Consider the following 27,768-nt stretch of genomic DNA (forward strand, 5'->3'; position numbering starts at 1 on the left):
CCTGACGATTTGAACCAGAGCAGAGTCTTTTTCAAAGGGTTCTTATATGTAGCACTTTCTTACACCCCTATGGGTCTATCAACGCATTCAGTACAAGAAGAAACTATAAATAAATAGTAAACTTGCGTGTACAACTATGTGTACATCTCTTTTGAGTGAGCTCTTTGGGGAGACCAAACCGGCTTTTTTTCAGAGCCAACACTCACTCATAAGAGATTTTTTTGTTATAGTTCCTTATAGTTCCTGTGGGTGGCACGGGTGGCACGGTTGGCTTGTGCGTAAAGCGCTCGCCTCTCACCAAGGTGACCCCGGTTCGATTCCCGGTCGGGGCCATATGTGAGTTGAGTTGTGCGTTGGTTCTCTGCTGTGCCACGAGGGTTTTCCAGACTATCCGGTTTTCCTCCCTCAGGAAAAAAATCAAACACATCCGATCTTGGCTGTGCTCCGTGGTCATAATGGGTTGATGTGGCTGGCAGCTGAATGCGCTCTTGCATGCCTGCTTCTCGAACACGTTGTAGCCGCGTCCTTCGCAATTCAGCTCTTAGCTGCGAGTAAGGACGATTAGCCCCCCAAATTATTATTATTATTTTTCTCCACACCATGCAATGCTTCAAACAATAATATGCACTCAGTATACCTACAAGGTATGTGGAGCTGTGTTTTGAAGTATGAGACTTATTCCGTTAAGTAATATCTTGTTTTGTTCTTCTATTTTCTTGTCTCAGGTGTTGCCCTGTGAAACAGTGGAGAAGCCCCCAGAGGACGGAGTCTACGTCAATGGTTTATTCCTGGATGGAGCACGCTGGGATAGGAAAAAGTAAGATCAATGATTTTTCCTGCCAAGTAATATTGTTCCCTCCATCCCAACCCCCATTCCTCCTTATTCATTGTTCACTCATTTTTCGGTGTGCTTTCTGCCCCTATTTCTCTGGATCAATAGACCGATCCAGTAGGCTCTACCCACGACGCACGTGTGAGCTAGAACACGTGGCGCTCTCCAATGCCTTTCAGCACAACTCTGTCGCGAGCGCCACGATACGCGCACGCATGTCGGCCTTAGTGTCGGACCTTCGTTGCGTTGTGATGGGTCAATACGCAATGGGGCCGAGCTTAGTGGATCGGTCTATTTAAAGGCCTTCTTAAAAATCATTTCACTAATTTTGTTCATTTGTTCTCAATTAACGCTGTACAACACGTTGTACAACACTTAGGGACGCAGTGTGTAATTCACTTATTGTGTTGTATTGTCATTAAGCCTTTGAAAAGTGTCAGACCATTTACAATTTTTTGATTAACCGTCTGTAATTCTTTGTACTGCCGTATTTGAACTAGTGCATTCTTATATAGACCCCTTACAGGTGATGTCACACGCTCAAAAAGCACCCTCGCTGGGGTAAACAAGCACCCTCACTGGGGTCAAAAAGCACCCTCACTGGGGTAAACAAGCACCCTCACTGGGGAAAACAAGCACCCTCACTGGGGTAAACAAGCACCCTCACTGGGGTCAAAAAGCACCCTCACTGGGGTAAACAAGCACCCTCACTGGGGTCAAAAAGCACCCTCACTGGGGTCAAAAAGCACCCTCACTGGGGTAAACAAGCACCCTCACTGGGGTCAAAAAGCACCCTCACTGGGGTAAACAAGCACCCTCACTGGGGTCAAAAAGCACCCTCACTGGGGTAAACAATCACCCTCACTGGGGTCAAAAAGCACCCTCACTGGGGAAAACAAGCACCCTCACTGGGGTCAAAAAGCACCCTCACTGGGGTAAACAAGCACCCTCACTGGGGTCAAAAAGCACCCTCACTGGGGTAAACAAGCACCCTCACTGGGGTCAAAAAGCACCCTCACTGGGGTCAAAAAGCACCCTCACTGGGGTAAACAAGCACCCTCACTGGGGTCAAAAAGCACCCTCACTGGGGTAAACAAGCACCCTCACTGGGGTCAAAAAGCACCCTCACTGGGGTAAACATGCATCCTCACTGAGGTCAAAGGAGGCAAATGACTGAACAATAGCTGTTCTTTGTGCGTGAAAACTTGTGCGCGTCAGTGAAGTCGTTTACGTTATGCAAGGGGCCTATTGGGTGGTTCTTCAACTCAGTGTAATAGACTTTTTACTTTTCAAAAGCAGGCTGTTCGAATAGTTTCTTATGCTGGTTATCGTGATCATTCGGATCCATTTTTAACTATGTAAACTTCTAAAATTCAATGATCTTTTTTGTTACCTTTATCACTCATTTATTTGACTTCTAATCCTAATTTTGCTCCCCTTGTTTTTGATATTATGTTATTCTGCTTGTATAAGTACTGTGGTACTGCTTTGTGAGAGTGCCATATAAATGAAATGACGTCATGATGACGTCATCACATGATTTTTTATGATTTATTTTATTTTTTTGCATCAATTGCTAACTGAAATGGTGTAACCTGAATCATTTTTTTCTTTATGCCAGATTGGGCAAATTACTTTGAATACACAAAAAATTTCAAATTCAGTTGAGAAATTTGAAAAACTTATTGACGAAACAGCTATGCATTTGTGCACAAACGCAATCATGTCTAGTTGTATTATATTGTAAAGTAACCTACCATAATGCTTTACCTTCTTGTTTTAACTCTTTCTTCACCTTAGCTTTAAATATAAATTCTCACGATGCTCAAAGTACCCGTTAGACAAATGTTAACAGAACATCATTGTTTGCAAATAGTCTTGTTTGACATGTATTTTCTAGTACCTTAACTTTAATGATACACTCTACCAACAGAAGTGTTGGTTTTATTATTGTTTATTTTATTATTATATATAGTTAGCTAAATTAGGGCACAAATTTTGTAGAATTAACAGTATTTTTATGGTTAACCAATTGCCATTGTCCAAGGAAAATTTGTCTTCAGAGATTCAGTGGCCCATATGGAAATTAAAATTGGCTAAAGATTGATTCCAAGGAGAGCACTATCAGAAGATGTTTATACACATTTCACTGTATGGGGTGACAATCTCCTGCCACAACATTATTCTAATAATTTGTGTGTGTTTTTTTCTGTTGCAGGGGACTTCTTGCCGAGTCTCAACCCAAGGTTCTGTTTGACCCCGTTCCTGTCATCTGGGTGAAACCTGGTAAGTAAAGTCATCTGGCCACGGCATTTCGAGATTACGATACGTTATACCTTATTCCTCACTCCCGGGTTTAGCTTAGTTTACTTCACTTGCTCTGTATGTGTAGAATGCTAGTTGCATTAATTACAGTCCCACAAACAAATTTCCTTCCTAACCTTTGAAATACGCTTGGAGTTTTCTCTAAGCTTGGGGGTCAATTTGTCACAATTCGTGTTAACTAGCTTCATGAAATTGTGACTCGTACAATTAAAATGTGAAATATGAAAAACTGACAGTATTTTTTTATGAATGCTTTGGGTCCAATTTCATAGAGCTGTTTAAGCAGATAATATTGCTAAACAGTTTTCTGCTTAGCAGAAATGAGCAACATACCAGTCACAAATGATACATGTGTTTTGGTAGTCTGGCTGGTAACCTTTTTTATTCTGGTAAGCATAATTTTGTTTTGTGCTTAGCTACTTTTTGTGCTTAAGAATGAAATTGCACCCTTTTCTGATAAGTTTCTCTCAGTCACATTGAGATTCCACAACTTTTCGTTCCTTCTCCCACTAGGTGTAAAATTAGACTTCAAACCGAAAACCGACTACGTGTGTCCCTTGTACAAAACCAGCGAGCGCAGAGGTCAGTTGTCGACCACGGGGCACTCCACTAACTTTGTCTTACCCATGGAACTACCCACGGATAGACCGGTTCAGCACTGGATTAAGAGGGGTGTGGCACTGCTGTGTCAACTGGATGACTAGGTTTAGTTAAACTGGTTTAAGTTAGTGGGATTGTGGATTAAGCTGGCCTCAGTGGTAAACTGTAACAGCTATTGATGACAGAGTTAAGTATATAGACAAATGTTTTATTAAACACAATTTTGTTGTTCAAAAACTTTTGTTTTAAATAGATCACTTGTTTCTTTATATAAAGAAAACAGTTTGTAGTATCAATCTGTATTTATTTTTTTTGGTACTTTGCCATAGTATTCAATAATTATTCAAATGTCATAAAGCTAACCAACAAATTAATTTACCGAGGAAACATTTGCAGGAACCAGTCACAGTCTATGGTAATCCCCTTCTGCTAAATAAGACTTTGTTCAATCCTGGTTTGTTTGTTTTGGTCTAAATTACTTTGCATAGCAGTATTATAACACTGGACCTAGGTTAGTTTAGTATTTTGAATATTATAAACCTACAAACATCTTTGTATAAACATGGGCCCTTCTCTAAATCACGGCTTGAGGCTCTTGTACAGGCACCGTCAGCCTGTTCAAAGTACGTTACCAAAAGTGTACATTTTCAATATTATTGATGAAGCTCAAGCCCTGAAGCCTAAGCCCAAGTCTAATGATCAAGTCTAACTGCAGCAGAATCCTTTTAACTTGTTCAATGACACACGAGAAAGCATTAGAAATCTTTCCATGCGGGGCGAAGGGGAAAAGACAATCTTGTTTTTAAAGATGTTCACGTTGTTCATAATTGTAAGTAAGTGTGTCGGTTCTGTAAAAAGATAAGCCTCATTTTGTTTCCTAGTATATAACGTCACTACGAGGACAGCATTTTATATATTTGTAACTAATTCTAATGACTTTGTGTTCATTCTTAAGGGAGCTGATTGTAGGAGCAAGTTAAGCTACTTTTGGGCCAGTTACTGTGGACTAAGTCTGTGTAAGCGGATATTTTCTCTGTTTGATAAACACTGTACTGATTACCAAATTCAAAGCAAAGGTCACGCCAACTTGCTGGTGGTTCTTGTAAACGGATAAGTGATGCATGGAGGTAGACTTATTGTAATTGGCACATGTGCTGTCAAATTGTCTCGATCGTTTATGAATTTCTCTTTTGGATAATGCCTGTGTTTATCTGCAATAGTAAGCACATAATTGTGTTTACCGCTAAACATGTTTCGTTTTTTTCAATTTAGGCCATGGTTGGCGTTTCCATCCATCACTTCATGTACCAGTGTAATAGATTGTCTCTTGGCTCACTGTTATGCTATCATCAGTTTACATTTCTGAAAATGGTTCATGTTTTGGTTTAAGGCAAATGGGGACTGAGCGGCAGCGACATAAAGTTAAGCACCAAAACAGCTGGTTCTCAGACAGAGAGACCATTATGGTTAAACATGCTGTAATTTTAATGTCCGATTTTAGTGTGAAGTAAAAAGTGGGATGGGCTAAACAAAGGGGTGGCAATTGAAAAGAGTGTTTACTTCTTATCAAGAAGGAGCTGACTGATAAAAGAATGAAATATTTCTTTCTCAAATTTTGCAGTTTTTTAAATGTAATGTATGTTTCTGTAAATATGCAAACTTTATTGTTTTCCCACCTTGACAAATTAAAGAGTGTTTTGAGGTATGTTTACTTTTAAATTAAAAACAAATCCACATTCATATTCCGTCCTGTTATAACACTAGTTGATTTCCAAGTGAATGTCGCAATTTCCGTCCACATACTATATTATTATCATTAATGTATATTAATACTGTATATTTTTGTGTGAAGTCATTCCAACAACTATAAGTAATAATTGCAGTGTTTGGACACAATCGATGTATGTATATTTTTGATTTATTTGGATTAATAAATTTCTATCACAAAGTTTACAGATGCATTTATGTTTGTTTACATTCATTATTGAGTAACAATATAGTCATACATTGATTAATACAAATTTGCATAATGATCGGATAAGCCTGGGTTAACTATCATTTAGCATCACTGAGGAGATTGCAATCCGGTCGTAGGGGTAGCCATAGGTTCGGACACGGCCTAACCAAGGATGTACATGTAGTGTAGTGTAACACAAATGTTTTATATTGAGAGGTCAGGATTATAGTGTGGTTTACATTGGACTGGTCAGTGTTTAATTAGCAGGCTGGTGAAGTCGCATGATAATATCAGGCTTTTCTTCCTACTTAGTCCGATTTAGGATTCGTTTGCCCTTGGAAAAATTACTTAAATTGTCTGATCCCCGAGCTCCATGGCTAGCCCGACAGCACCAATACACACACAAACCTACACTTTCCGAGTGATCCCCAGCCTATGTGAGCTTGCAAAAACTGCTTTACTTGATGCTGTCACACGTACATGAATGTGCGGTACATGTCTGCCTGGCTCGAGTGTGGTTGCACCGGCAAACAAGCAGGGGCACTTTTGTAAAGGGCCTTGGACAAGTCTAATGCACAACTTACAGATGCTTTTAAACAAGACATTCACACTTAGTCAAAAAATAAACATTAGCAATCTCCTACAGTAATCGAGGGAAAAAGTCTTGTAGATGACTTCTTCAATATGACAGAATGTACTAAAATGCTTTTGAGTTTCATTAACAAGGATTGAGCCGTTTTTAATTTCCTCCAAACTGTTTTCATGCCAACAGCAAAAAGGGAAAATTAGACCTTTTGTACTGATGATGCCACAGTTTGTTTACAGCATTGCTCAAGTGTGATAACGGGGTAATGTGTAATGCCTCCTGCTGGCATTTAGAGAGAGGAGAGACTCAGCTTATGTCTTGAACTTTGGTAGCTTTAATCACGTTAACACTTGGCTGCCATGTTGATGGAAAGGTACACGAGTGAGGGATTGAACTTTAGAGGGCGCTAGTCCTGTATGTAATCCATGTGTGAATGTGACATACTGCATTTTCAACAGTTGTGCAGAAACACAATGGTTTCTTCTGCAAAATGCTAAACAAACTGTGACATCATCTTTAATACTAAGATCTGTTAACATTATAGGGGTGAACAGTAAGTTACACTTTGAAAGAACACTAAGACAGATTTTTACGTTTCTTGGAGTTTGACTACTTACTGTTTTTACTTGAAGGTTTACCCCCAAAGTAGCCTTTTTGAGGGGTCTAGCATAAGTTCTATTGGAGTGGAATGCTTAAGTATAACATATGACATCACACATTTCAAGCAACAACGTTCTTGTAACGCCTTACAATTTTAGTTTTTAATTACAGAGTACCTTATACAGCATAAACAAACAAACTCACATACATTAAAACAACATTACCAATACTAACCCCCCATATAACGTAACAATCCGTACTACTCCCCCGTGTTGACTGAAATCGTTTTACCCTTCGGATCGTCAAATTTATCCATAACTTTAAGATTGGCCAGCATGCCTATACCAAAGGAGAAGATTAAGACTATTATAAGCCCCATGAAAAGCCCCATCCAGATTCCCTCAGTAAAGAATCCAACGCAGTCATTGGCCGGTCCGAACTGGTCAACCCCCTCCTTGGCCGTTATCTGAAATGGTTGAATCTGTCGACAGAGATGTAAAAAAAAAAGAAGACATTAAAGAGATTGTCACAGGTCAGAGGTCACTGTAACGATAATAATTATCTTGAATCAAACTTGAAACTGCAGAAGGGTTATATTCTACAAATATTGGATGCATTTGGGAACTTTGTCCTACAGTAATGAGGCGGGCCTGATACTTCATGGAGGCAATGAAGGCAATTGCCTCCATGCCCTCTTGGCATTGCCTCCAGTACAAAATTACATTTTCCTCGTAGGGTGCCCTTTTACCAAGGAGAAAATGCCTTGGTGCCCTTGCCCTTTCAAAAACAAAGCATACAGGCCTGATGAGGTGAAATCTGGACTATTCCATTTCACGTGGTGATTGAAAATCATCCAAATACTTGAAGGCCATCAAACACAGCGCCATTTCACACCATTTTAATTGAGGTTATTATAGTCTTGTAATTTTGTCCCACTTTCATGACCCAATGGGAGACTTTCTGGGACGATAGAGGGCAGCAGACTTACCGGGTAAATCCATTGTTCTCAGAATTATGCGCATGTTCAGAACTGCGTAAACAATGGAAATTTACCCGGTTTGTCTGCTGCCGCCTAGCGTTGGAAAGTCTCCTATTCACCTGACATCATCATCAGAATAATCTTGGATGTGCACTTTTGGTGGTCAATGTCACTGTGCGTTATTCAGTGAAGTGCTCATTTTACGGGGACGCGGCGTTTACACGTAAACCTATTGACCACCAAAATAGTGAGCAAGGCACAGTCACCGCGTGTGAAATGCGTGGAAGGGGTCAAATGGAAAATGAGTGGATTACAAAACTGAATTTGACCTTGCAGTCCTCTTAAAGAACCATCACAACTCACTACAGAAATTATTGCCACCAAAACCAAAATATCATTTTGAGACGATGAATTTGCCCTCAGTACAGTGAAAAAAAACCCAAGTTTCATTCAACTAAAACCCCCACCCGCTCTACAAAAAAAACACACCAACCTGAAGTTCTGTGAACACGAGTTGTCGTGTCTCCTTACCGCCTCCCTGCGGAACAAGGCGAAAGACACTATTGGAACAATGATACGAGAACGTCGTTGGTGATTCGTCAATGCTGGTAACCAGATCGTATTTCTGGGGGTTTCCGTCCGTCTCCATGGTAACGAAACTCGTTGATGCCAGGATCCAGTACTGGAAGTCCTTTGTGAAACTCAGGCTGAAAGTGTGATTCAAAATAATTGTATTGTATTGTATTATATCAAATTTTACTTTAAAAAAACCCGCAACAAACCCCCTACCCCGAGGAAGGGTTACAACAATAACAAAATGTTAACTTGTAATACAACAAAGGAGAGGTAAGCAAGAACAAAATATTTAATTTTGGGATTTGAACCTTCAGTTGGGTCTAGCTGGTTTGAAGACTCTTCGGATTTTTAAGCACCCTTGCACCTTGGGCCATTATAAGTCTTTTTTTCTCAACACAAGCATATGGTGCTTGATATAAAGGTATGGTGTAACATCTCAGGAATTCTTTTGATGCCACGTTTTTGTGGGGTTTTTTTTCTGGGGGGAATACTTTAGAATAGGAGAAAGTGTGTTAGAGTAAGTATTGGAAAATAATTGTTGGGGTTTGGAGGAAAACATTTTTTTGGGGGGGGGAAGGACATGACTCCCTGTGGCACATATCAGGATGGCACTAGCACAAGTCCAGCTTTGCCTGTTCAGTAACCATTCTCACCTCATGGAGAAGCTATCTGGGCCCTGGGCAACGCTCTTTGACAAAGTGGCGACCAGTCTGAAAAGTAAAAGAGTAACATTTTCATCTCAATAAGAGGATAGAGAAAAACCAGAGTCTTCTGACTCCATCAGAGGATTCAAAGGAATGGTGTTGTGATAATACTCATGTAGGACTGGTACAAGTCTACACGTTTTTATTCATAGTAAGCCCAGTGTATGTCACCCAACCAGTTCTCCAGTTGTATTTCAACTTCTAACAACACATCTCTAACCTTGTAACTGTTACAACAATTGGAGCAAAAGCCTTTCATCTAAAGTCCAAGACCTTGTCACAGAAATAATTTTGTAGGCAATCAACTAAACAGCACGCAAACAACCGCTTTAGAAGCACCCCCCCAAAAAACAAATCAAATGTTGTGTTTTATTCTCAAAGAATATTATACAAAAGTTGAAATGTGGATGTTTGCGAACTTTTTAGAGACTGTCTAGTACTGGTTGCCAGTAAGTTGATGAATGACAAGGCCCTAAGTACGAACTACACAACGCACTCTTACTACAACGCATTCTCACTACTTACGTCACAGAATTCTCATCAGTACACGTCCCGTTGATCTTCCAGTCACTGGCCTGGACTGGTAGAGGTACTGGCTTCCCAGATTTGGTTATGGAAACACCGATTGCGGCGGCAGTCACGTAGACATTGCATGGGTCTTTTTTGAAGTTGGCAACAAACTCTGGGGTTGGGTCTTGGAGGAGGCGACGCCCTACAGTCAGTCTGTCTGATGGTGCTGGCTCCAACTGAATCGAGAAAATATGAAAGTGTTCCCAATGAAACAAAAATTAATCACTCTTACTTTGTTATTATTTTATAATTCTTGTAATAAAAATTAAGTGACGAGGAATTAATCACTGTAGCTCACAGGCTTTAAGAAACCTGTAAGCAAGGCTGTTTTCCATGTGAGCCAAAGACACCAGGGCTAACCCCTACTATTATACACAATAATTTTGGTTAAAAACACAAATTCTGCTAGTGTCTTTCACTTTTCTGTTTACCGGTATTTTCCCCCTAAAATTGCCTTTGAGTGTACGCTACTTATTATTGTATATTCCCCTGTAATATGCTGTAAATTTTGAACAATTATCTGCTATTGACTTTTGTCTTTTTATCCTGCTGTGTTTTTGTACACAGCTCTGTGAGGCAGTTTTTGCGCCAATACTGCGCTTGATAAGTTTTTTTATTATTAGTAAACAACAAGTGTTTCGGGTCCTTTTCTGTGCATTACCAATCCTAGAACACAGGACCTAGGCTTAATGTCCAATTCTAAGAACAAAGCGGAGGACTTTGTCTACCTGTGTCTTTCTCTCGGCAGTCAAGATTGCTGTGAAGCGGACGGAGCGCATCTTCTGATCTTCAACAATTGATTTCATGATTCCATCCGCTCTGGCAAACGCTTCTTCCTTGTCAGCACTGTAAACAAACAAAATCATTTTATTTTATTTTATTTATTTATTCTGGTTGCGAATCCAAGGACTCTCAAAAACTACTGCTACCAGTTCAGTTACTTTCACTGGTGATATGAAACACTTTTTTTCTTCACACATTTGTTTCGAAAATCTTGCTGCAGATTGTATACATCAGGGGCGAGAGTCATTGCCGACAAACAGGTCTGAAATCAGGATCCAAATTTTAGCCGGCATGCAAATTGCAAAAACTATGGAGCTTCCACCTTTTAGTAACCTAAAATTATAGATTTTAAGGAGCTTAGCGTTCAGTATTCTCAGCACTAGAGAAGTAGACTTTACTCATATCTTAGGAAAATAATCCGCTATTTTTTCCACCAAGCAGATATAAAAGCTAACATTCAAATACAAGTCTGAAATTCCTCATCCTTTAACAAGTAATCTTTTCAAAGAGGATTTCTGGACTAAAAAAATACATCCTCCCAGTGTAATCCCTTACCTGGAACCAACAGCGAATCGCTTCACGATGAGGTTAGTCTTAGCCAGGTCAAGGGTCACACCCTCTAGGGTCGGTTCCTTCAGGTCAATTGTGGCACCAGTGACCTTTGAACTCAGGTCAGCTTGGAGGTCACTGGACTCTACTGTTGGCAGCACAAGGTGTGAGGATGACTCCTCCATCGCTTTCTATTAATCACAAAAAAAAGATAAACATAAGCGACAAAAGTCAAACCATATTTTGTTAACATTATTTGCTTTAGGTACTGTATTAGCCTTACATCTGGTTAACAATCAAGAAACAACACTTGTTCATGCCGCTTCATTTTTTTTGTTGATTTGACTATCAATAAATGAATTGATTTACTTCACTTGTTGATTATAGCACCATGATTTAGCGTACTAAGTAGAGCGTCTTTAAATGGAATTATTATTATTATTGTTTACATGCTGAACTTCGGTGCTGTTTTCAACGAAAACAATTCAATTATATTGTTCAAAATAACATAACAAATTGAACAAGTCTAATTGTTGTTTCACATGCAGCTCTTTAACCTTTTAACCCTATTAAGTTTGTACAATATGAATTGTGCATTTTGAACAAGTCTGACATCAAGTTTCACATTACAAAATGTACACTAGTTTCTATTGATGTGCCTTGTCTTTCATTTGTAGACCAGAGCAGGGCCCAATTTCATAGAGTAGCTTAAAGGGTGGCTGCGGGGTTTTTTAAATAATTTAAACGATTAAACATGACTTTTTAAACCTAAAATATTTTTTATTATTTTTTATTAAATGCGCAAGTACTTTAAAAATGGTTTTCAAGAGATTAGGGGAACCCACCCCGCCCCTAAAAGGGAGCCTTCAAATGTGACGTCATGTCGGTAACCCGAGCCGTCGGGCCCCCTGGCTGCGTGCATATAAAGACGTGTGCACTGTGTGGCCTGATACCTAGGCGCGTGTAGTTAGGGACCAGACTCTTTTTGCCGACGATATGTTTGAATTCCCGACGTGACGTCGATGGTAGGGGGGCGGTAACAATCCACAAAAGGGGGGGCATTACTTATTCGCTAATTACGCAAGTGAGATATGTCGGGGAAAAAACAAAACACATTTTATTGATGTTCAATACATATATCAGAAATAAATGACAGCAAAATTAACTGTTTTGTTTTTATTCACTGCAGCATCCCTTTAAGCACAAAGGAAAAACTAAATACAGAACATATTTGCTTTAAAACAGAATTAGGTTACCATACCAGCCAAACTACTGGGCTACATGTAGACTCTGTGACTGGTATCCTGCTCATTTCTGCTTAGAAGAAAATTCATTGTAATAATTTTTCATTAAGCAGTATGTAATTTGAGCCCAGCCAGAGCATGGCACATGTCAGTCAGCGGGCGTGGTCAGGGCTTAATTGAATTCGACTATTTACTCTGATAACTTACTTTGAGGTTGCTCAAAGCACCTCCGTGTCCATCAGGTCTGTAGGCATCGCTGTATTTAGAAATGTCACCAATGCTCAACTGAATCAAATTAAAAAACAAACGAAGAAGTCATTCCAACCTGAAGGATGATGTTAGTAACCTACACTTAACCCTTCTACTGTTAGACCAGTCAATATTTCAAAATCATCTTTTGTGGTTTTTATTGATAGACCTATAATGCCCGTTATGCAAAGTGTTGTCATGTGGTGAATGCAACTCGTGATATCACAGTCAACCCTCCTACTGTCTGATCACTCAATGATTATCAGTCACTGTGATTTTGAATGATCAACCTGCAATTGGCAGGAATGCTCCTGCAATCGTGCAGGAATGCTCAGTACAAATCATGCGTTTGGACAGTACACAGTTAATTCTGTGCAAAGTTGTGCCACCAAACACACTCTACATGGTACAAGCATTATAATGGGCCGTTCCATTGGAAATTCTTCAAAGTTCAAGTCTTTGGGATCCGGGAAGCTTTTTGAAGCAACAGAGACCATGGCCTCCATAACCCGTGTGTAATTCCAGGCCTGATGTTTCACACACAGGCCTCATTGGTTTCACACAGGAAATGAAGTCTCTCTATTCCAGGCCTGATGTTTCACACACAGGCCTGATTGGTTTCACACAGGAAATGAAGTCTCTCTCATACAACACAACTCATATCAAAACAGCCTAATACCAACCCAAAGAGGAAGCTGACAGAGATAGAAAGTCCCCACAAACAATGTTGAAAATTAACCAATAATATTACTTATTCTCTGCTATTTCCTCTGCTAATTACAGAACTATCACTTCAAGTTAGAAATATATTTCAAGAACCAGGCCTCGTTGGGATTAAACCACTAGTTGAAAACCTCTTCACCACACATTGATTCCCTTAGTAATACACTGTAGAGTACAACAGATACTGAACGGGCTTAAACAAAAACTATCATAGATGTACACTGATTGGTTTTCTCTAATAGTCAGTGATGTAAAAAAAACAAAATCAAATTTTGGGAAACTTCAATTTTGTATTCATACTAAATATGGAACGTTTGAATCTACTAGTACTTACCTCATCAAAAACAAATAGGAATATATTCTGTGGTTGCGTCTGCAGAATGTTGTCCATGTAACTGGTCCCAAGCTCTTCCCTGGTAATCAACTTACCAGCGGAAATCCTTGGTGTGTCGGCTAGGGATCTGTGTGTGTAAAGAGGTCGTAACATAAAGGTAAATTAAGTAATAATTATCACCATGGTCAGACATAACAAAAGGTTCTTTGTTTCCTGTAAAAATAAACATGCTGGGAAATATGTTTTATATTATGTAACATAAAGTACGAAAAAATTAGTGGAAAAATAGGAACATTAATTTGCTAAGATAAGAAAGATAGGCCCTACCAGAAATTGATAAAAACAAATTCTCATACTTAATTTTAATTTTGAAAACAATTAAAACTACTGTTATTAAAGCCATTGGACACTTTCGGTAACAGTATTGTCCAAGGCCCACAGTTGTGTATCACAACTTATATATAAAATAACAAACCTGTACAAATTTAGGCTCAATCGATCATCGGAGTCGGGAGAAAATAACGGGAAAACCCACCCTTGTTTCTGCACATTTCGCAGTGTCATGACATGTGTTTGAAATAAATACGTAAATCTCGATATCGAGAATTTATATTGTTTTAATGTTTTCTCAAAAAATACAGCATTTCATGGAATAATATTTTCAAGAGAAGTCTTTCAACATTACCTTCTGTAAACCCTGTAAGTTATTTGTAAATCTGTTCCTTTAAAAAAAAAATTCTGTTCCGAAATTGCCATTGCCCATTGGCTTTAAGCAGAGGATATTTACCGTAAAATAATTATCTTTAAAGACAAATGAATAAGGTGAAGAACAAATCAAAGTAGAATATGATATTTACCTCGTATTTGACCATGCCACCAAAGGTATTGCTTTCTCAGATGAACATAGGAGAGGCGACAAAATCACCAAAATAGCGATCAAAATCTGTACCGGTCCAGCCATGATGAAGAATGAATTGCTAATGAGCCGATTATTTATCCTCAGACCGTTTTGTTGGTGAGCGCAATCTCGGGGTTCGTTCAATCTCGAGATTGAGCGGCGCACCCGTGCGACTTGGTCCGCCTCTTCGGGGGGCGCCACTTGGACCACAAAAAGTAAAACAAAACATTTTTTGTTTTTTTTGAGAATTGGTGAAGAGGTTTTCAATTAGTGGTTTAAACCCAACGAGGCCTGATTCTATATAATTTTACCGAGACGAAGTTTAAACCAGAAAACGGACTCAATACTTGAATCCCATTCATAAATACCTTTTCGGTCAAAAAAATCAACACTTTTGGTCAAAAAGTAAAATGCTCTGACATTGTAAACAACTCCTTATAAGGGAATGCTGTGCGCGTCGCGCGTATCGATCGCGTGATGTGGCACAACTGTCCCGGCCGTTGCTCTCGACCAATAGGAATGAAGAAACTGTCTTATAAGCACACGTGCAAGCTCACGTGTCACGCCCATGTTTCAACACTTTTTACTGGTCATAAACAAAGGTTTATACACACCCACGCGACGCGCTCTCCACCAATAGGAATAGTGAAACTGTCTGAGGTATTTATGAATAACAATTTTTACTGTGTGGCCATATCAGATATGCACGCACGCCAAGTGCAACCAAATTGTCTTTTTCTCTCTTCCCGCGGCTACTTGAATCTATTTCTAGTGAACCGGAGGATTTGAACTTGTAGACTTTTGGCCGCGTGTGGCCTTTTCTAAATAAGGGCCGGGGGGCCGCGGCCGGGGGGGGGGGGGGGGTATACACGGAACCATAGGTGGTGCCGCGCAGTCTGGGATTTTGCTGAACTTGAATATAAAAAGGAGTTTTACTATTAAGCCCTCTGCCCCGAATTCGGATACTCATAGCACTCCTCCATGCTCATAGTTTCTTTTCGACCTATCGCGGGGGATCCCCGAGGGGCCTTGAAGGCTAGGGGGAAGGCACTAAACACTAACCTCTACAGCGGTTCGGAACTTTTCGTGTGCTCTCGGAACATTCCGGCACGGTTCGCGACGATCCCCCACGTCCACGCAGCAGGTTTGGGGAGTTGTTACATAAGAGTGGACTAACCACTAGGACCTGGTTGTTAATGATTTCATGTCTAAAAGATGCAAGTACTGCTTTAGACCTCTTTATTCAAGTACATTTTGTAGCAGCAGGTTTGGGGAGTTGTTACATAAGAGTGGACTAACCACTTGTTAATATTTTCATGTCTAAAAGATCAGTACTGCTTCAGACCTCTATATTAAAGTACATTTGTAGCAGCAGGTTTGGGGAGTTGTTACATAAGAGTGGACTGACCTGACTAACCACTGGGACCTGGTTGATTATATTTTATGTTTTAGCACGCCCACTACTAGTACTACCCTTGGACCATCACAATGCATTAAAAAAAACATTATCGAATCAACAATTAATGAGAAAGGGGGAACTAGATTGAGAATACAAAGCAAGTCAAACTAATTTCAGAGGAATGGTGACTGCGGCTAAAGTGTACATAAGGCATAGGTTGGTTGCGCAGTTCAATCATAAGATTGAGCAAATCCCGAGACTGCGCTCAACGTAATCTTTTGTATGACCTCTGACATTAGATTGATCATATGACTTTCAACCTTGTTCCTACGTGGATAATTATTGCCGTTACTCGTAGCATCGCTTTGCTCGAATTTGGGTACGAGTAGAATTATCTACTCGCCAGAGCCTAGCCGTATATTGGGATAGACAGCGCCCTCTTGTGACCAACACATAGAGCACTCGTCCTTTTCGTTTCTTTGCAATCCACCAAAATGGGTGAGCCAAAACACGTGCCAAATTCTACCGAATATATCTACTTTACTGTTGCTTGTATATCATCTTGTCAATTCATGTTATAGTCCTTAGTTCTTAAAGATTACAAATCATGTAAAACTTAGAGGTTTTGTTGTATAAAATGTGAATTATTTCTTGGTTAAATATGGGCATATTTTTAATAATTTCCCGGTCAGCTGCGCTCGGTCGGCATGGTTTGGTCTTGGAAGTGAAATAACGTATAGCGTGTACGTAGATGTCCAGTTACCGGACACATAATCTTAAATACGTGTTTTTTTGTCGTCACTCTTCTGCTAGGGCGACAGTTTTTCTTCTGTATAATTTAGAGAGACTTTCCTTAACCTTAGATTTAGTTATTTATTTATTTATTTATTTATTTATTTCAGTTTAAAAAAATCATTATTTATAATACGTTAATTAATATTAAGGAAAAGTTTCTGTATCATTGTATGGCGCCACCACTTTTTCATTCGAAATAAAATAATATAGTATCTAATTTACCTGATTGATATATCCCTTTTTGTAAAAATGAGTGAAAAAGTGGTGGCGCAATACGGAAAGTTATCCAATATTAAATACCAGCCAAACATGAATGTTGAAATTTAAAAACCTAGCAAGAAAATATTACTTTTCTATGTTCATCGTTATTTTGTAAAAAATATTATTAAAAATAAAGTTTGGAAATATTTCCGGATTTCCGTACCATTTTTACACTCATTTTTACTTTTAATATAGAAACGTTTTGTTTATTTTTCATCTCAACATGCACAAGTAAGACTTAAATTCATTTTTTCCCATTTACTTCAATTCAAAATTGAATTGAATTTAATTATTTCACAATTTATGTAATTTATTTTTACAAAATATTTTCTTGGTTTTCATTTAAATCTGTATTTTTTTAAGTTCAGACTGCTGGCTCAATTTAAATTAAACTAGTACTATTTAATAATAATGATGTAAAAGTGGTGATAGGATACAGAATTTTCCCTGCAAATTCTGCACAAAATCATGATGTCAAAACAACAATAATTATTATGAAAACTTCACTTGTAAACGTTTTATATGAACTCTTCCAATGTGTTTCTTTACATCGACACATCGTTGTTGTTGGGGGGGGGGGATTGGTCTATTTTTTAATAATATTGTCATAGGATAGAAAAGAAAAAAACTAAAGCATGCTGTCCTAATTTATGTCGGTTTCAGAAATCTGAATACTAGAAACACTGAATGTTTGACAGGGAATTTGTGCAGGATTTGCTTATTTCATCAAGGAAAATTTGTTAGCAACTACAATTCTGTAGACAAAATACTTCAGAGTTCAGTTAAAAGTGCTTGTTTCCTATCGAAAATTGCTCATTCATTAAGTTGAATAATTACCAGCAGTTGTACACCACATGTCTGTATTTTTTATCAATATTTTGAGAATGAAAATTAAATTTGAAAATTGTGTTTCTATTTTAGGAAGTGGTAAGCCAAGAGGTCTGCGTACAGCCCGTAAATTGCGTACCCATCGCCGTGACCAGCGATGGAGCGACAAAGGCTACAAGAAAGCTCACTTGGGAACAGCTCTGAAGGCTAACCCCTTCGGTGGAGCTTCCCACGCCAAGGGCATTGTGCTTGAGAAGATGTGAGTGGCTTGTCGAAATAAGAAAATTGGTTCATTGTGGTCAAAGTCAACCCATTAGTAATCCTCACTAAAAATAGAAGCTAAGTACTCGGATCTCAGACAATAAAGTGTCAAATTTCACTTACGCGCACAAACTCCCATATTGTTAGTTTACCTGTGACTACTTACACTTCTAGTGCAGTTTGGTGTGTCGATGATGCAGTGATTGCGTATGTGATATGTGTCGTGTTTGTCTGGTATTTTAAGTAAAAAAGACATCATTAATGCAGGCCTGTGTGCTTCGTTTTTGAAAGGGCAAGGGCACCAAGGCATTTTATTGTTGGTAAAGAGCATCCTATGAGGAAATTTTAAATTTCTACTAGAGCATTTCAAGGGCACCAAGGCAATGATCAGGGGGCATGGAGGAAATCACCTTCATTGCCTCAGTGAAGTATCAGAACTGTTAATGCAGGGTGCTATTGATGATAATTTCTCGTTTGTGATCCAATAGGAGACTTTCCAACGCTAGGCGGCAGCAGACATACCGGGTAAATTCCCATTGTTTACGTAGTTCTGAACATGCGCATAATTCTGAGAACAATGGATTTACCCGGTAAGTCTGCTGCCCTCTATCGTCCCAGAAAGTCTCCCATTGGAAATTCCTTGGGCGAGAATGAGGCTATATATAAGGGCTCGAAATAAGCACTAGACCACATGCCCAACGCCAGTGTTTTTAGCATTGAACCAGTAAACTTTCTTATAACCGGACAAGTCCAACGGTCTTGTGTCTCTGAAGAATAATACCAAAAGAAATGCTTACTATGAGTCTGATAAATATCTCTTCTAAAGGAACACCTTGCCTTGAATCGTTTGAGTTGGTCCTTGAAAAGCGTTTGTAACCGTTTGTTATAAAATGCATATGATTAGAAAGATATTTTAAAAGTAGAATATAATGATCCACACAAGTATCACTCGAAATTGCGTGGTTTCCTTTAACGTTGTCGACAAACACGGTCGGCCATTTATAGAAGTAAAAAAATTTTACTTCCATAAATGGCCGACTGTGTTAGTTCGCAAAAGTAAATTGAAAACAACGCAATTTGGAGGCAAATGTGTGTGGATCATTTTATTCCACTTTTAAAATATCTTTCTAACCATATGCATTTTATAACAAACGGTTACAAACGCTTTTCAAAGACCAACTCGACCGATCCAAGGCGACGTGTTCCTTTAATATTGTTGGGTATGAAGGTTTTAACCATGAGACAAGGAATGAGATCTCCTGTTTGTGCTTGTGTGTGGAAATACAAACAGTCTAATTTCTGGTCTAGTAGAAGTTTTAAACTACATGACCGACTGTTTGGTCAGATTCTTACCCCTGTTTTGTTTTAAAGGTTTTACATGTTATCTTATGTTCAACCTCAAATAACATCAAATTACTGCTTATTTGTTGTACTACTTATTACATAATTTATTATTATTATTCAATAATTATTTATATTGCGAACGCATTTGATCAGCCAACTTCATCGTACCTGTGTCACTGTAATTGGATGTATTGTTTAAGTATACAGTGCTACCACACATCAGTGTATATGGGTTAAATCAAAATAAATGATTTAACTTAATTCTAGATTTCGCAGAACGATTTGCTAAAACAAAGGCGCCTGAATTTCCTGAAATATTTTCTTAAAACCCTTCTTACTTTTTCCTGCTCCTCAGTGGTGTAGAAGCTAAGCAGCCTAACTCTGCTATCAGGAAGTGTGTCCGTGTCCAGCTGATCAAGAACGGCAAGAAGATCACGGCTTTCGTCCCTCGTGACGGTTGCCTCAACTACATTGAGGTTGGTTTTCAAAATGGAGTCACTTGATAATCAGCAAAGTATTCCGTTTGGGTTTGGTTGATATTGTGGTCCAGCTTAGGGAATTTCTTGCTTGTGTGCATGCGTACTTATCATTAATACTAGGCTTGCTTCTCATACACAGCTAAGCACAGCCTGTTTTTAATAGTGAAGAATCATGACCTGGTTTTTGCTGAGATAAGTAAATGTTACACATAACATTACATGCACTCGAGAATCTTTGTGAAAGTTTGACCCTGTTCATAAAATAATGTTTTTGTATTTACTTCCCCAGGAAAACGATGAGGTTTTGGTGGCAGGTTTCGGCCGTGCCGGTCACGCCGTGGGTGACATCCCCGGTGTCCGCTTCAAGGTTGTGAAGGTTGCCAACGTCTCTCTGTGGGCCTTGTACAAAGAGAAAAAGGAACGACCACGATCATAGAAACTCTTCAACTTCAACCGTCTTGACCAATTAAAACACATCAAGAACTCTTTGAACTTGTTGGACTTGAAAAGGACAGTTCCTCCTCCAGCATGTGAAATCGCAAAGTTTAAACATTCTTTGGATTGTCATTTTGGTTTAATTGGAAAGGATGGGATTGGAATTTTAGGTGCCTGATCTTTATCACATGGCAGCCACCTTTGTCTTGCTTTCTGTGTGCTTTAGATGTGATTCTTGTGCATAACAAAAAGGGGGCCGACAATTTCGGTTGTTGATCTATGTTGATATGAAGTAAAGATGGCTGCTCTTTGATAAAGGTCTTGCTGGTTGGGTTTTTCTTGATTTAAAGGATTTAAATAAATAGACACATGTAAATGTCTCGGTGAAAAGAAATGTTGTATTCATGACTTGCTTATTGGTGTGCCTTGGAACCTAGGACTGTCTAGTTATGAGGTCTCTAAATCAAATTCAAATAGTTTAGCGAGAAATTGCTTCTTTCTCAAAAACTATACGTTACTTTAGAGGGAGCTGTTTCTCACAATGTTTCATACTATCAACAGCTCTCCACTACTCGTTACCAAGTACGGTTTTATGCTAAATAACTATTTTGAGTAATTACCAATAGTGTGCATTGCCTTTAAGTGGACTTATGCAGTTGCGGGAAATCGGCTGCTGGTTCACTCTTCTGCAGCATTGAGTTCCCAATCTAATACGTTTTCTGAGTTAAAAAAGCATTGAGCTTCCATTAAAAATATGGCTCTGTGGAGCCGCTCCCATGACCAAACCGACTCTACAAGTTGAGGCCTTAAGTTGTAGGCATTGACAGCTTATGTCTAGATAGTCCTGGTGCAAGATGTTGTTCATTATTACTCGACTGTTGCGATTCCCCGCTCCGAAAAAATAACTATTAAACAGTAGCAGGCGCCGTTGGGAAAAGTTCCAGATCCCACCCACATATCGCACCAAACAGACAGGTTATCGGCTTCCAGAGAACGCCCACCATCGATGGGATTATCGCAATGTGTGTAGTGTTGAGTGTATGTAGGCCCTATGGTTTTACAGACTCAACCGGAACATTTTGCACCAAGACTATTTTTTGTGAAAACTTTATTATCACATGGTGCTGCATCCAATATTTTATTGTGTGAATGAAGACGCCACAGTCCTGACACAACACATCAAGCAATGCTTTCACTCGATATAACACATTGTTACAGATCTTTATTAAACATAGATGTACATTTACAATAATCACATTAATAAAGGGCCTCAGATTACAGCCCTGCTTTCCTACAAGTATAATGTACACTTTCAGTAGCAGCTGCAGCAAATCTGCCCTTAAACTATATAAAAAAAGCGTGAACACCAAAGCTTGGCGCTTTTCTTTTTATTAGATAGGCCTGTCCTAGCCCTGGTAGAACATCGATCTCTGTTGCACAGTCTGTCGTGTTGTATGCAATGGAGGTGTCCAACCTGGGCTAGGCCTGTCCCTAATTTTGCGTGTGCTTGGAAACTATTACTTGGATGTACATGTACAATAGGCATTTTAGAACATTGTGTCACTCGGCCCTAACCACTCAAGATCCATCAACCTCAAACTGCATGATTTGTTAGATTCTGATGGACTGATGATTGCACTGGTCAGTAAACTGATCATTCTATACATGGGATGAGGAAGACCATAATCAAATTCCGACAGTTTGTGTGGTGGGTTTTGCTGGGAGTGAGGAAGGGTCCTTGTGAATCAACCTCAGAGGAGTATACAAGTTACCAAGATTTCACAATGACTAGAACAAGTATTGTCGACTGGTTACTAAAACACAATCTTTTCAGTTGATTTGTGCAATTCATTATCATAGTAGACATTACACCAATGTTTGTATGGGAGAGGTTGGCTGTTGCAAACTCTGTGTTTATGTCCCTTTGCAGGAGTTTACAGATTTCTATTGACACGAAGATCATCTTCGCTACGAGCATATTGTACACGAACTGATAACTTGGTCTCTGCATTTTCCAATTTAGCAGGCACTCTCCCCAAAACACACCCCCCCCTAAAAAAAGAAAGAAAGTTTCTTAGTGCTCTGCAAGTTTCACCACTACATATGAAGATTGGGGTTTATCCCTAAAGCAATGTTGTCACAAAGTAGGAAACAATACAAGTTATACAGGCACATAAAACATCATTAAATCTGTCATAACAATCATTAAAATAAGTTAAAAATTGTAATGTCCCTGGACACGGAAAGATCGTTAATTAGGTTTTGGGCCTAGGTGTCAGAAATGGTATCGCCAAGTGACAGTATGGGCGGAGCAGTGATTAATTAGTGTTGCACTCTGGAATACCCTCATGCTAAATGAATGTAAACATGGAGGTTGAAATCACCAAAATTGTGGAAATTGTGCTGTAACTTTTGTATTAATCACATAAACCTATTATGCATTTAGTTAAATTTATACTCGACATACATAAGATGTCATATGTGCCAGAGAGTGCAAACCCTCATGTCCCATTCTAAAACACACTTTTCCCCTCTTGTACAGAAGAACCCCCCCCCCCCTTTCTCAAGTGTTTTTTTTTTGTGGGGGGGACACCATGCCACATATCGAGCACCAAATACCGACATATACAAAAGTCCAAACTAATCAGCTGTTGGAACCATCATTTCACTTCAATATTTTAATTATCTACAAGGATATAAAGTTGGTCATGAAACAGTAGCTGGATACTCAAAAGGTACCATGATGCAGCATGCGATGGCTAGTTCGACTGCTGTTTCCTGTCTCACAGTTTTCTGTTCAATTTTTCTTATGGTACACGCATGATCAGGAGCATTGGTTCTTCATCATTGGTACTGTGTTGATGAGCCGAAGGACGGGGACTTGGGGCCAAGCTGAGAGGGGTCTTCCATCTGTGGATTAACTGTAGAAAGAAAGAAGAAAACAATTTATTTTTTATTTTTAGGCATTATTGAGGCACTAATTAACCACAGAGAGACTGGTTGTCGGAGTTGGAAGAAACTGTGGCAAAGGCTCCTCAAGACCATTCAACTGCATGATCTGAACATCCACTTACAGGAAATGACCACCAAAATTTTGTCATTACCTTCTTTTTGGTAAAATTATAATGAACCAGGCTGGGCACAATTATTGGGTGTTTTTGTTTGCAAATAGAGAGGTTTCGCAAGCATATAACCGTATCCGTTCACATCAGCCACGTGTTGAATTTTGTTTCGCAAACTATAGGTATGTTTCACTTGAGTGCGCTCGCATTCATCATGAGTGATTTTCTGAAATACATGACCGATTAGAGACACCGTGTTTTATACACTGCATTTTCTCATCGTTTTGCTTGCAAATGACTAAAAAATTATATCTATATCAAGCACGATGTGAAAGCTATTCTGTGGGAAATGTTTTTGATCTGAGACAAAAATACAAATAAAAAGTCTGCAAAACAGTATCCGTTTATCTACGATGTGTATGAACTCCCGTATTCGTTATGCAAAATACGATAGTCGCGGATACGCGTCATGTAAACACACAAAGTGTCGACGTATCAGTATCTGTATGTGTATCCGTACACTTGCGAAACCTCTCTATTAGCTCCCCAAATTCCTCTTTTCCATTCTGAAAACTGTGCGGTCATGCAAAGTTTATATCTTGTATTACAACTATTTTTTTAAAGGGATTTAAACTGGTTGCTAGCAATAGGTTGGCGCATGAAAGAGTTGAAAAATGTTTAAAACCCCTTCAGTCACTAATTTCATCTGGGTGGCCCAGTCAGTGACAACCACTGGTCTCCAATGGATCCCTGCATGTACAATAACAAACAAAACAGTAAATTTAGCTAACTGCTTCACAGTCTTTTGAAATATATCCCCACCCACCACCCACCGAACCATACCTGGTCTGAACTGATCAGCAGACATTCTTGTCATGAGGATTCCGATTCCTTCAATCATCGCCAATAAAATACCACCTGGAGAGAGGAAGATAAGACAAAGAAGATAACTCTTAAGTGTTTGAAACCTCGTAAATATCTCTAAATTCAAAGTCATTCTGGACCTTTATCCTATTTATTTATTTATAAGTTCTGGGTTTAAAGCCAAGGATTCTCAGTAAAAGCAAACTTAAATCACTTGGCAGGAAATTACAAGCCAAGAAATCACATAGAGAAAACAACGAAGGAAGTTTAAATTTTAGATGTCGGAGGAAAACTTCAGAAAACTTCAGACAAATGCAATCAGGTTGGGTTCTTTTATGTGCACTACCAATCCTAGAACACAGGATCTAGGGTAAAGCAATTATCGAAAATCATCTTGCTCAGGAGCACAAGTCATGACTGACTCGAACTTGACTCTGCTGATCAGAAATTAGCAGAGCTTGAGTCCGGTGCTCTTCATCGCTCCGCTACGACACACCACTTATGAGATATTAAGGAAGACTTTGAACTTCCATCAAAACTCTGGTAAAAATCTACTTGCCTATCGCTGCTGAGCCGGCCATGGCAACTGCTCCATCTAGGAAAGAGAAATATGAATTACAAAATAACTTATGTGTTTATGTTATGAATAGGATTGCGCATCTTTGTTTATCTCTACTAAATGGTTAAACTTAACTTGGGTCTTCCGGTTCGGTTAACCATTTCTACCGATTCCAATCAGAACTATGGGTCAATCTGTAAAAAGGGAAACATTTCAATACATTTTTTCCAGGAGCAACAAGGATTAAAAATAGAACCCAACAGCCAATTTTCAGAGTCACAAAACCACAAATGTGGCAGCGTACGAAGCAAAATGTATAACGAATTGCAGGTAATAAAACGTTTTTTATAAGAGGTATAACATAAGACAGTTCCACCACGAAACAGTGAGATGTAAATCATTCTCACTAGACAGCTTCTGGGGTGAACATTTTCAAGAAAATGAAGGTCTCTTTAATTTGTAAAACTGTGAGCTTCGGTTTTGTTTTGTTTTCATTTTACTGTAGGTTTTATTTAACTTTTTAGGTAATTTGAAAACAGATTTTATCATTGTGTTACAGTTTAACAGTTAACCAATTAAACTTCCCAACCCTGCAGTTATAAACTATTGATGAGTAAATTGAAGCTCTTTTTATTCAACTAATGTTTGTTTCATTACCAAGGAAAACAAATAAAAAACATAAAACACCAACGTCGCTTCAATGTAAAATCTAATCTTAAAAATGTAATGTGGGTCAACACTTACTTCTTGCAGCTAAAACGGCACCAGTCAATGCCCCGCTTGTGATGGAGTTCCAGGGGTCTTCCTTCTTACGGATGTGAACCAGCGCACAGTCAAATGTTGAGAACAGACCACCCCAGACTGCAAAATTTCCTGCAAGAAAAAAATTTTTAAAATAAATAAATACTTTTTTGAAATTACAAATATGTGATCATTTATAGGAGTATCCAATATTGACTAAATCAGATAAATATTCCTATGTATGCAGCTTGTGCGTGCAACGTGAGACTTTCCAACGCTAGGTGGCAGCAGACTTACCGGGTAATTTCCATTGTTTACGTAGTTCTGAACATGCCCATAATGCTGAGAACAATGGCTTTACACGGTAGGTCTGCTGCCACATATCGTCACAGAAAGTCTCCTGTTGCTATAATAATAATAATAATAGTGGCTTCTAATTATAGTGCACAATTCCGTCTCATCCAGACTTACATGGTGCTAACCATACTGAAAAGAAAAGTAAAGTCACTTAGAATAAAGAGAATCACTCACCTCCGACTATAGGTGCTTTGTGTTTTACTGTTGAAAAACTTCCGATCAGTCTTTGTGTGAAACCCTGAAAAAACAAAATACAAATCATTGAATATAATTTCCGACAACAAACTATGCAATGCATTGTCTCGTCTTAAAATAGGTGTTAAGAATGACCATCCGGGGTTTGAACCTTTTGACCATAGGAAGTGCAGCTCAACATTTTAACTGGAAAATACTATTTTTTTTCAAGATCAGAATCGAAATGAGAAAATCTGCAGTTTATTGGGGCCGGCCCTGATGTCAGAAAGAATTTTAAGTCGGGCCTTGAATTTTCATTCTTGAAGGGGCACAGCAATTTTCCCCTCTAGAAAGGGACACTTCTGTGAGGAAAATGTGTCAATTTGTACAGGAGCCTTGAAAAGGGCACCTCAGCAAAAGCACGGAGTACCACAGCAATACCTATGGGTGCCGCGGATTATTTCACTTACAGACGGTGCATTTCTTGCTCCAAGGATTGAGTGAACAACACCTCCACCGATGCATCCCATAGAGAAGGCACCTCCACAATCATCCACTATCCTCCATGGACTGGAAGGTTCAAAACAGAAGAGAAAAACATGCGTCAATATTTATGCAACTTTATGAAGAAAACAATACTTCTTTCTTCCATGTAGGAAACTTTAGCCTTTTTTTTTATAAATGCTTAGATTATCATTATTATTATTTTTCACTCCGCTATACTGTGGGTCATCTATCTGTCCATCTTAAAAAGTAACTAACAAAACAACGCACTTCGCTGATTCTGAATCTAAATAGTCCGCAAAAATGGAATTTTCACACCAACTTTGTAAAGTCTTGAAGTAGACAATGAAGACACATATCAGTTTGAGATGAGAGGAAAACAATTGCTTCAAATTTTTTTGGAACTGATAATCGGTCATATAACGAAAGGAAAAATACCCATATCATGATCCTGCCACCAGCTGATCAGCACCAGTTACCACTTTCAAGTTCCATTACGACGTTAGTTATTAAAATATAAATTTAGTTGCGATAACGTAACCCTCCTCCCGACGGCGCTGTCGGGAGGAGAATTACGTTATCGCAACTAACAACACATGACTAATATAAATTATAATATTGATACTAGATAGTCTATTTAATTTAGGCCTATAGAGTATAGTATAGTATTAATTATTAAATAATACATACTTCTAAACAATTAGAATAGAAAAAAGATGTTCCTTTTGGTTAAAATGAGTAAAAAGGCGGTGGCAGGATACGGGAAATCTTTCCCATTTCCAAATCTAGCATTACTAGCCGTGCAGCAGACACTGCTGACGGACAGGGCTAATGCAAACCAGCACTGGCACAGCAGCTCAGTTCAATCAGAGGGCAGAGATGCAGATGATGTAATAATTGTAACGTTCACTGATTTTTTTACCCTAATTTCTAATTGACTTTCCGGGTAAAAAGCTCGACGCGGATAATCAAAACTTAAAATTAAGAAATTTCTCGAATCAGGTACTTTTGGTGACTTCCCTGTTTATATTTTCTTCTCACAAGTAAAGCCTAAAGTTGTTTTTTATAGTCTTATTTCACCGGCAAACTCACCAAGGTTCACGTGCGTATTCTTCCATTTTTCTGGTTGTTGCCTAATTAGTTATAGCGCCCTCAATATTAAGAAAAAGAATGGGTCTCAAGAGGGCGCTATAATT

The 27,768-nt window shown here is 38.9% G+C and overlaps 4 protein-coding genes across 7 annotated transcripts in view; 2 read left to right on the forward strand and 2 right to left on the reverse strand.

Moving 5' to 3' along the window:
- LOC117307159 (dynein heavy chain 12, axonemal-like) overlaps positions 1 to 4,127 on the forward strand; it is a 60,293-nt gene extending 56,166 nt beyond the window's left edge. For all 4 annotated transcript variants that reach the window (XM_033791827.1, XM_033791828.1, XM_033791829.1 and 1 more), the window contains 3 exons: positions 726 to 817; positions 3,051 to 3,118; positions 3,671 to 4,127. In XM_033791827.1, coding sequence (XP_033647718.1) covers positions 726 to 817; positions 3,051 to 3,118; positions 3,671 to 3,861 — 351 coding nt within the window. In that variant the 3' untranslated portion in view covers positions 3,862 to 4,127. The remainder of the gene's footprint in view (positions 1 to 725; positions 818 to 3,050; positions 3,119 to 3,670) is intronic.
- Positions 4,128 to 5,657: 1,530 nt separating this feature from the next.
- LOC117307160 (V-type proton ATPase subunit S1-like) lies at positions 5,658 to 14,585 on the reverse strand. Its single transcript, XM_033791831.1, has 9 exons — positions 14,469 to 14,585; positions 13,612 to 13,738; positions 12,513 to 12,590; positions 11,068 to 11,252; positions 10,458 to 10,575; positions 9,685 to 9,905; positions 9,109 to 9,165; positions 8,373 to 8,586; positions 5,658 to 7,381 (listed from the first exon to the last, which is right to left on the reverse strand). The coding sequence occupies exons 1-9, from the start codon at positions 14,570 to 14,572 to the stop codon at positions 7,160 to 7,162; spliced, it is 1,326 nt and encodes a 441-aa protein (XP_033647722.1). The 5' UTR covers positions 14,573 to 14,585; the 3' UTR covers positions 5,658 to 7,159.
- Positions 14,586 to 16,327: 1,742 nt separating this feature from the next.
- LOC117307400 (40S ribosomal protein S23) lies at positions 16,328 to 20,705 on the forward strand. The gene is made up of 4 exons (XM_033792141.1): positions 16,328 to 16,406; positions 17,886 to 18,051; positions 19,753 to 19,873; positions 20,166 to 20,705. Exons 1-4 carry the CDS (start codon positions 16,403 to 16,405, stop codon positions 20,310 to 20,312), a joined length of 438 nt encoding a protein of 145 aa, XP_033648032.1. The 5' UTR covers positions 16,328 to 16,402; the 3' UTR covers positions 20,313 to 20,705.
- A 793-nt stretch (positions 20,706 to 21,498) lies between these two features.
- On the reverse strand, positions 21,499 to 27,724 carry LOC117307221 (mitochondrial import inner membrane translocase subunit Tim17-B-like). Its single transcript, XM_033791908.1, has 7 exons — positions 27,665 to 27,724; positions 26,539 to 26,638; positions 26,069 to 26,132; positions 25,541 to 25,669; positions 24,797 to 24,832; positions 24,217 to 24,291; positions 21,499 to 23,232 (listed from the first exon to the last, which is right to left on the reverse strand). Exons 1-7 carry the CDS (start codon positions 27,688 to 27,690, stop codon positions 23,156 to 23,158), a joined length of 507 nt encoding a protein of 168 aa, XP_033647799.1. The 5' UTR covers positions 27,691 to 27,724; the 3' UTR covers positions 21,499 to 23,155.
- Positions 27,725 to 27,768: the final 44 nt, after the last annotated feature.

The sequence above is a fragment of the Asterias rubens genome, chromosome 2, assembly GCF_902459465.1.
Source record: "Asterias rubens chromosome 2, eAstRub1.3, whole genome shotgun sequence".
Lineage (NCBI taxonomy): Eukaryota > Metazoa > Echinodermata > Asteroidea > Forcipulatida > Asteriidae > Asterias > Asterias rubens.

Bases quoted from the DNA above. Each gene is read 5' to 3' on its own strand.
- LOC117307160 (XM_033791831.1), bottom strand. From the start codon at position 14,572: ATGGCTGGACCGGTACAGATTTTGATCGCTATTTTGGTGATTTTGTCG. The intron at 12,591-13,611 runs GTAAGTACTAGT...AATTTGATTCAG, and splicing joins TCCTATTTGTTTTTGATGAG to TTGAGCATTGGTGACATTTC. The intron at 8,587-9,108 runs GTGAGAATGGTT...TCACACTTTCAG, and splicing joins CCAGATAGCTTCTCCATGAG to CCTGAGTTTCACAAAGGACT.
- LOC117307400 (XM_033792141.1), top strand. The intron at 18,052-19,752 runs GTGAGTGGCTTG...CCTGCTCCTCAG, and splicing joins GGCATTGTGCTTGAGAAGAT to TGGTGTAGAAGCTAAGCAGC. The intron at 19,874-20,165 runs GTTGGTTTTCAA...TTACTTCCCCAG, and splicing joins GTTGCCTCAACTACATTGAG to GAAAACGATGAGGTTTTGGT.
- LOC117307221 (XM_033791908.1), bottom strand. From the start codon at position 27,690: ATGGAAGAATACGCACGTGAACCTTG. The intron at 25,670-26,068 runs GTGAGTGATTCT...TTTTTCTTGCAG, and splicing joins CAAAGCACCTATAGTCGGAG to GAAATTTTGCAGTCTGGGGT. The intron at 24,833-25,540 runs GTAAGTGTTGAC...TCTCTTTCCTAG, and splicing joins TGCCGTTTTAGCTGCAAGAA to ATGGAGCAGTTGCCATGGCC.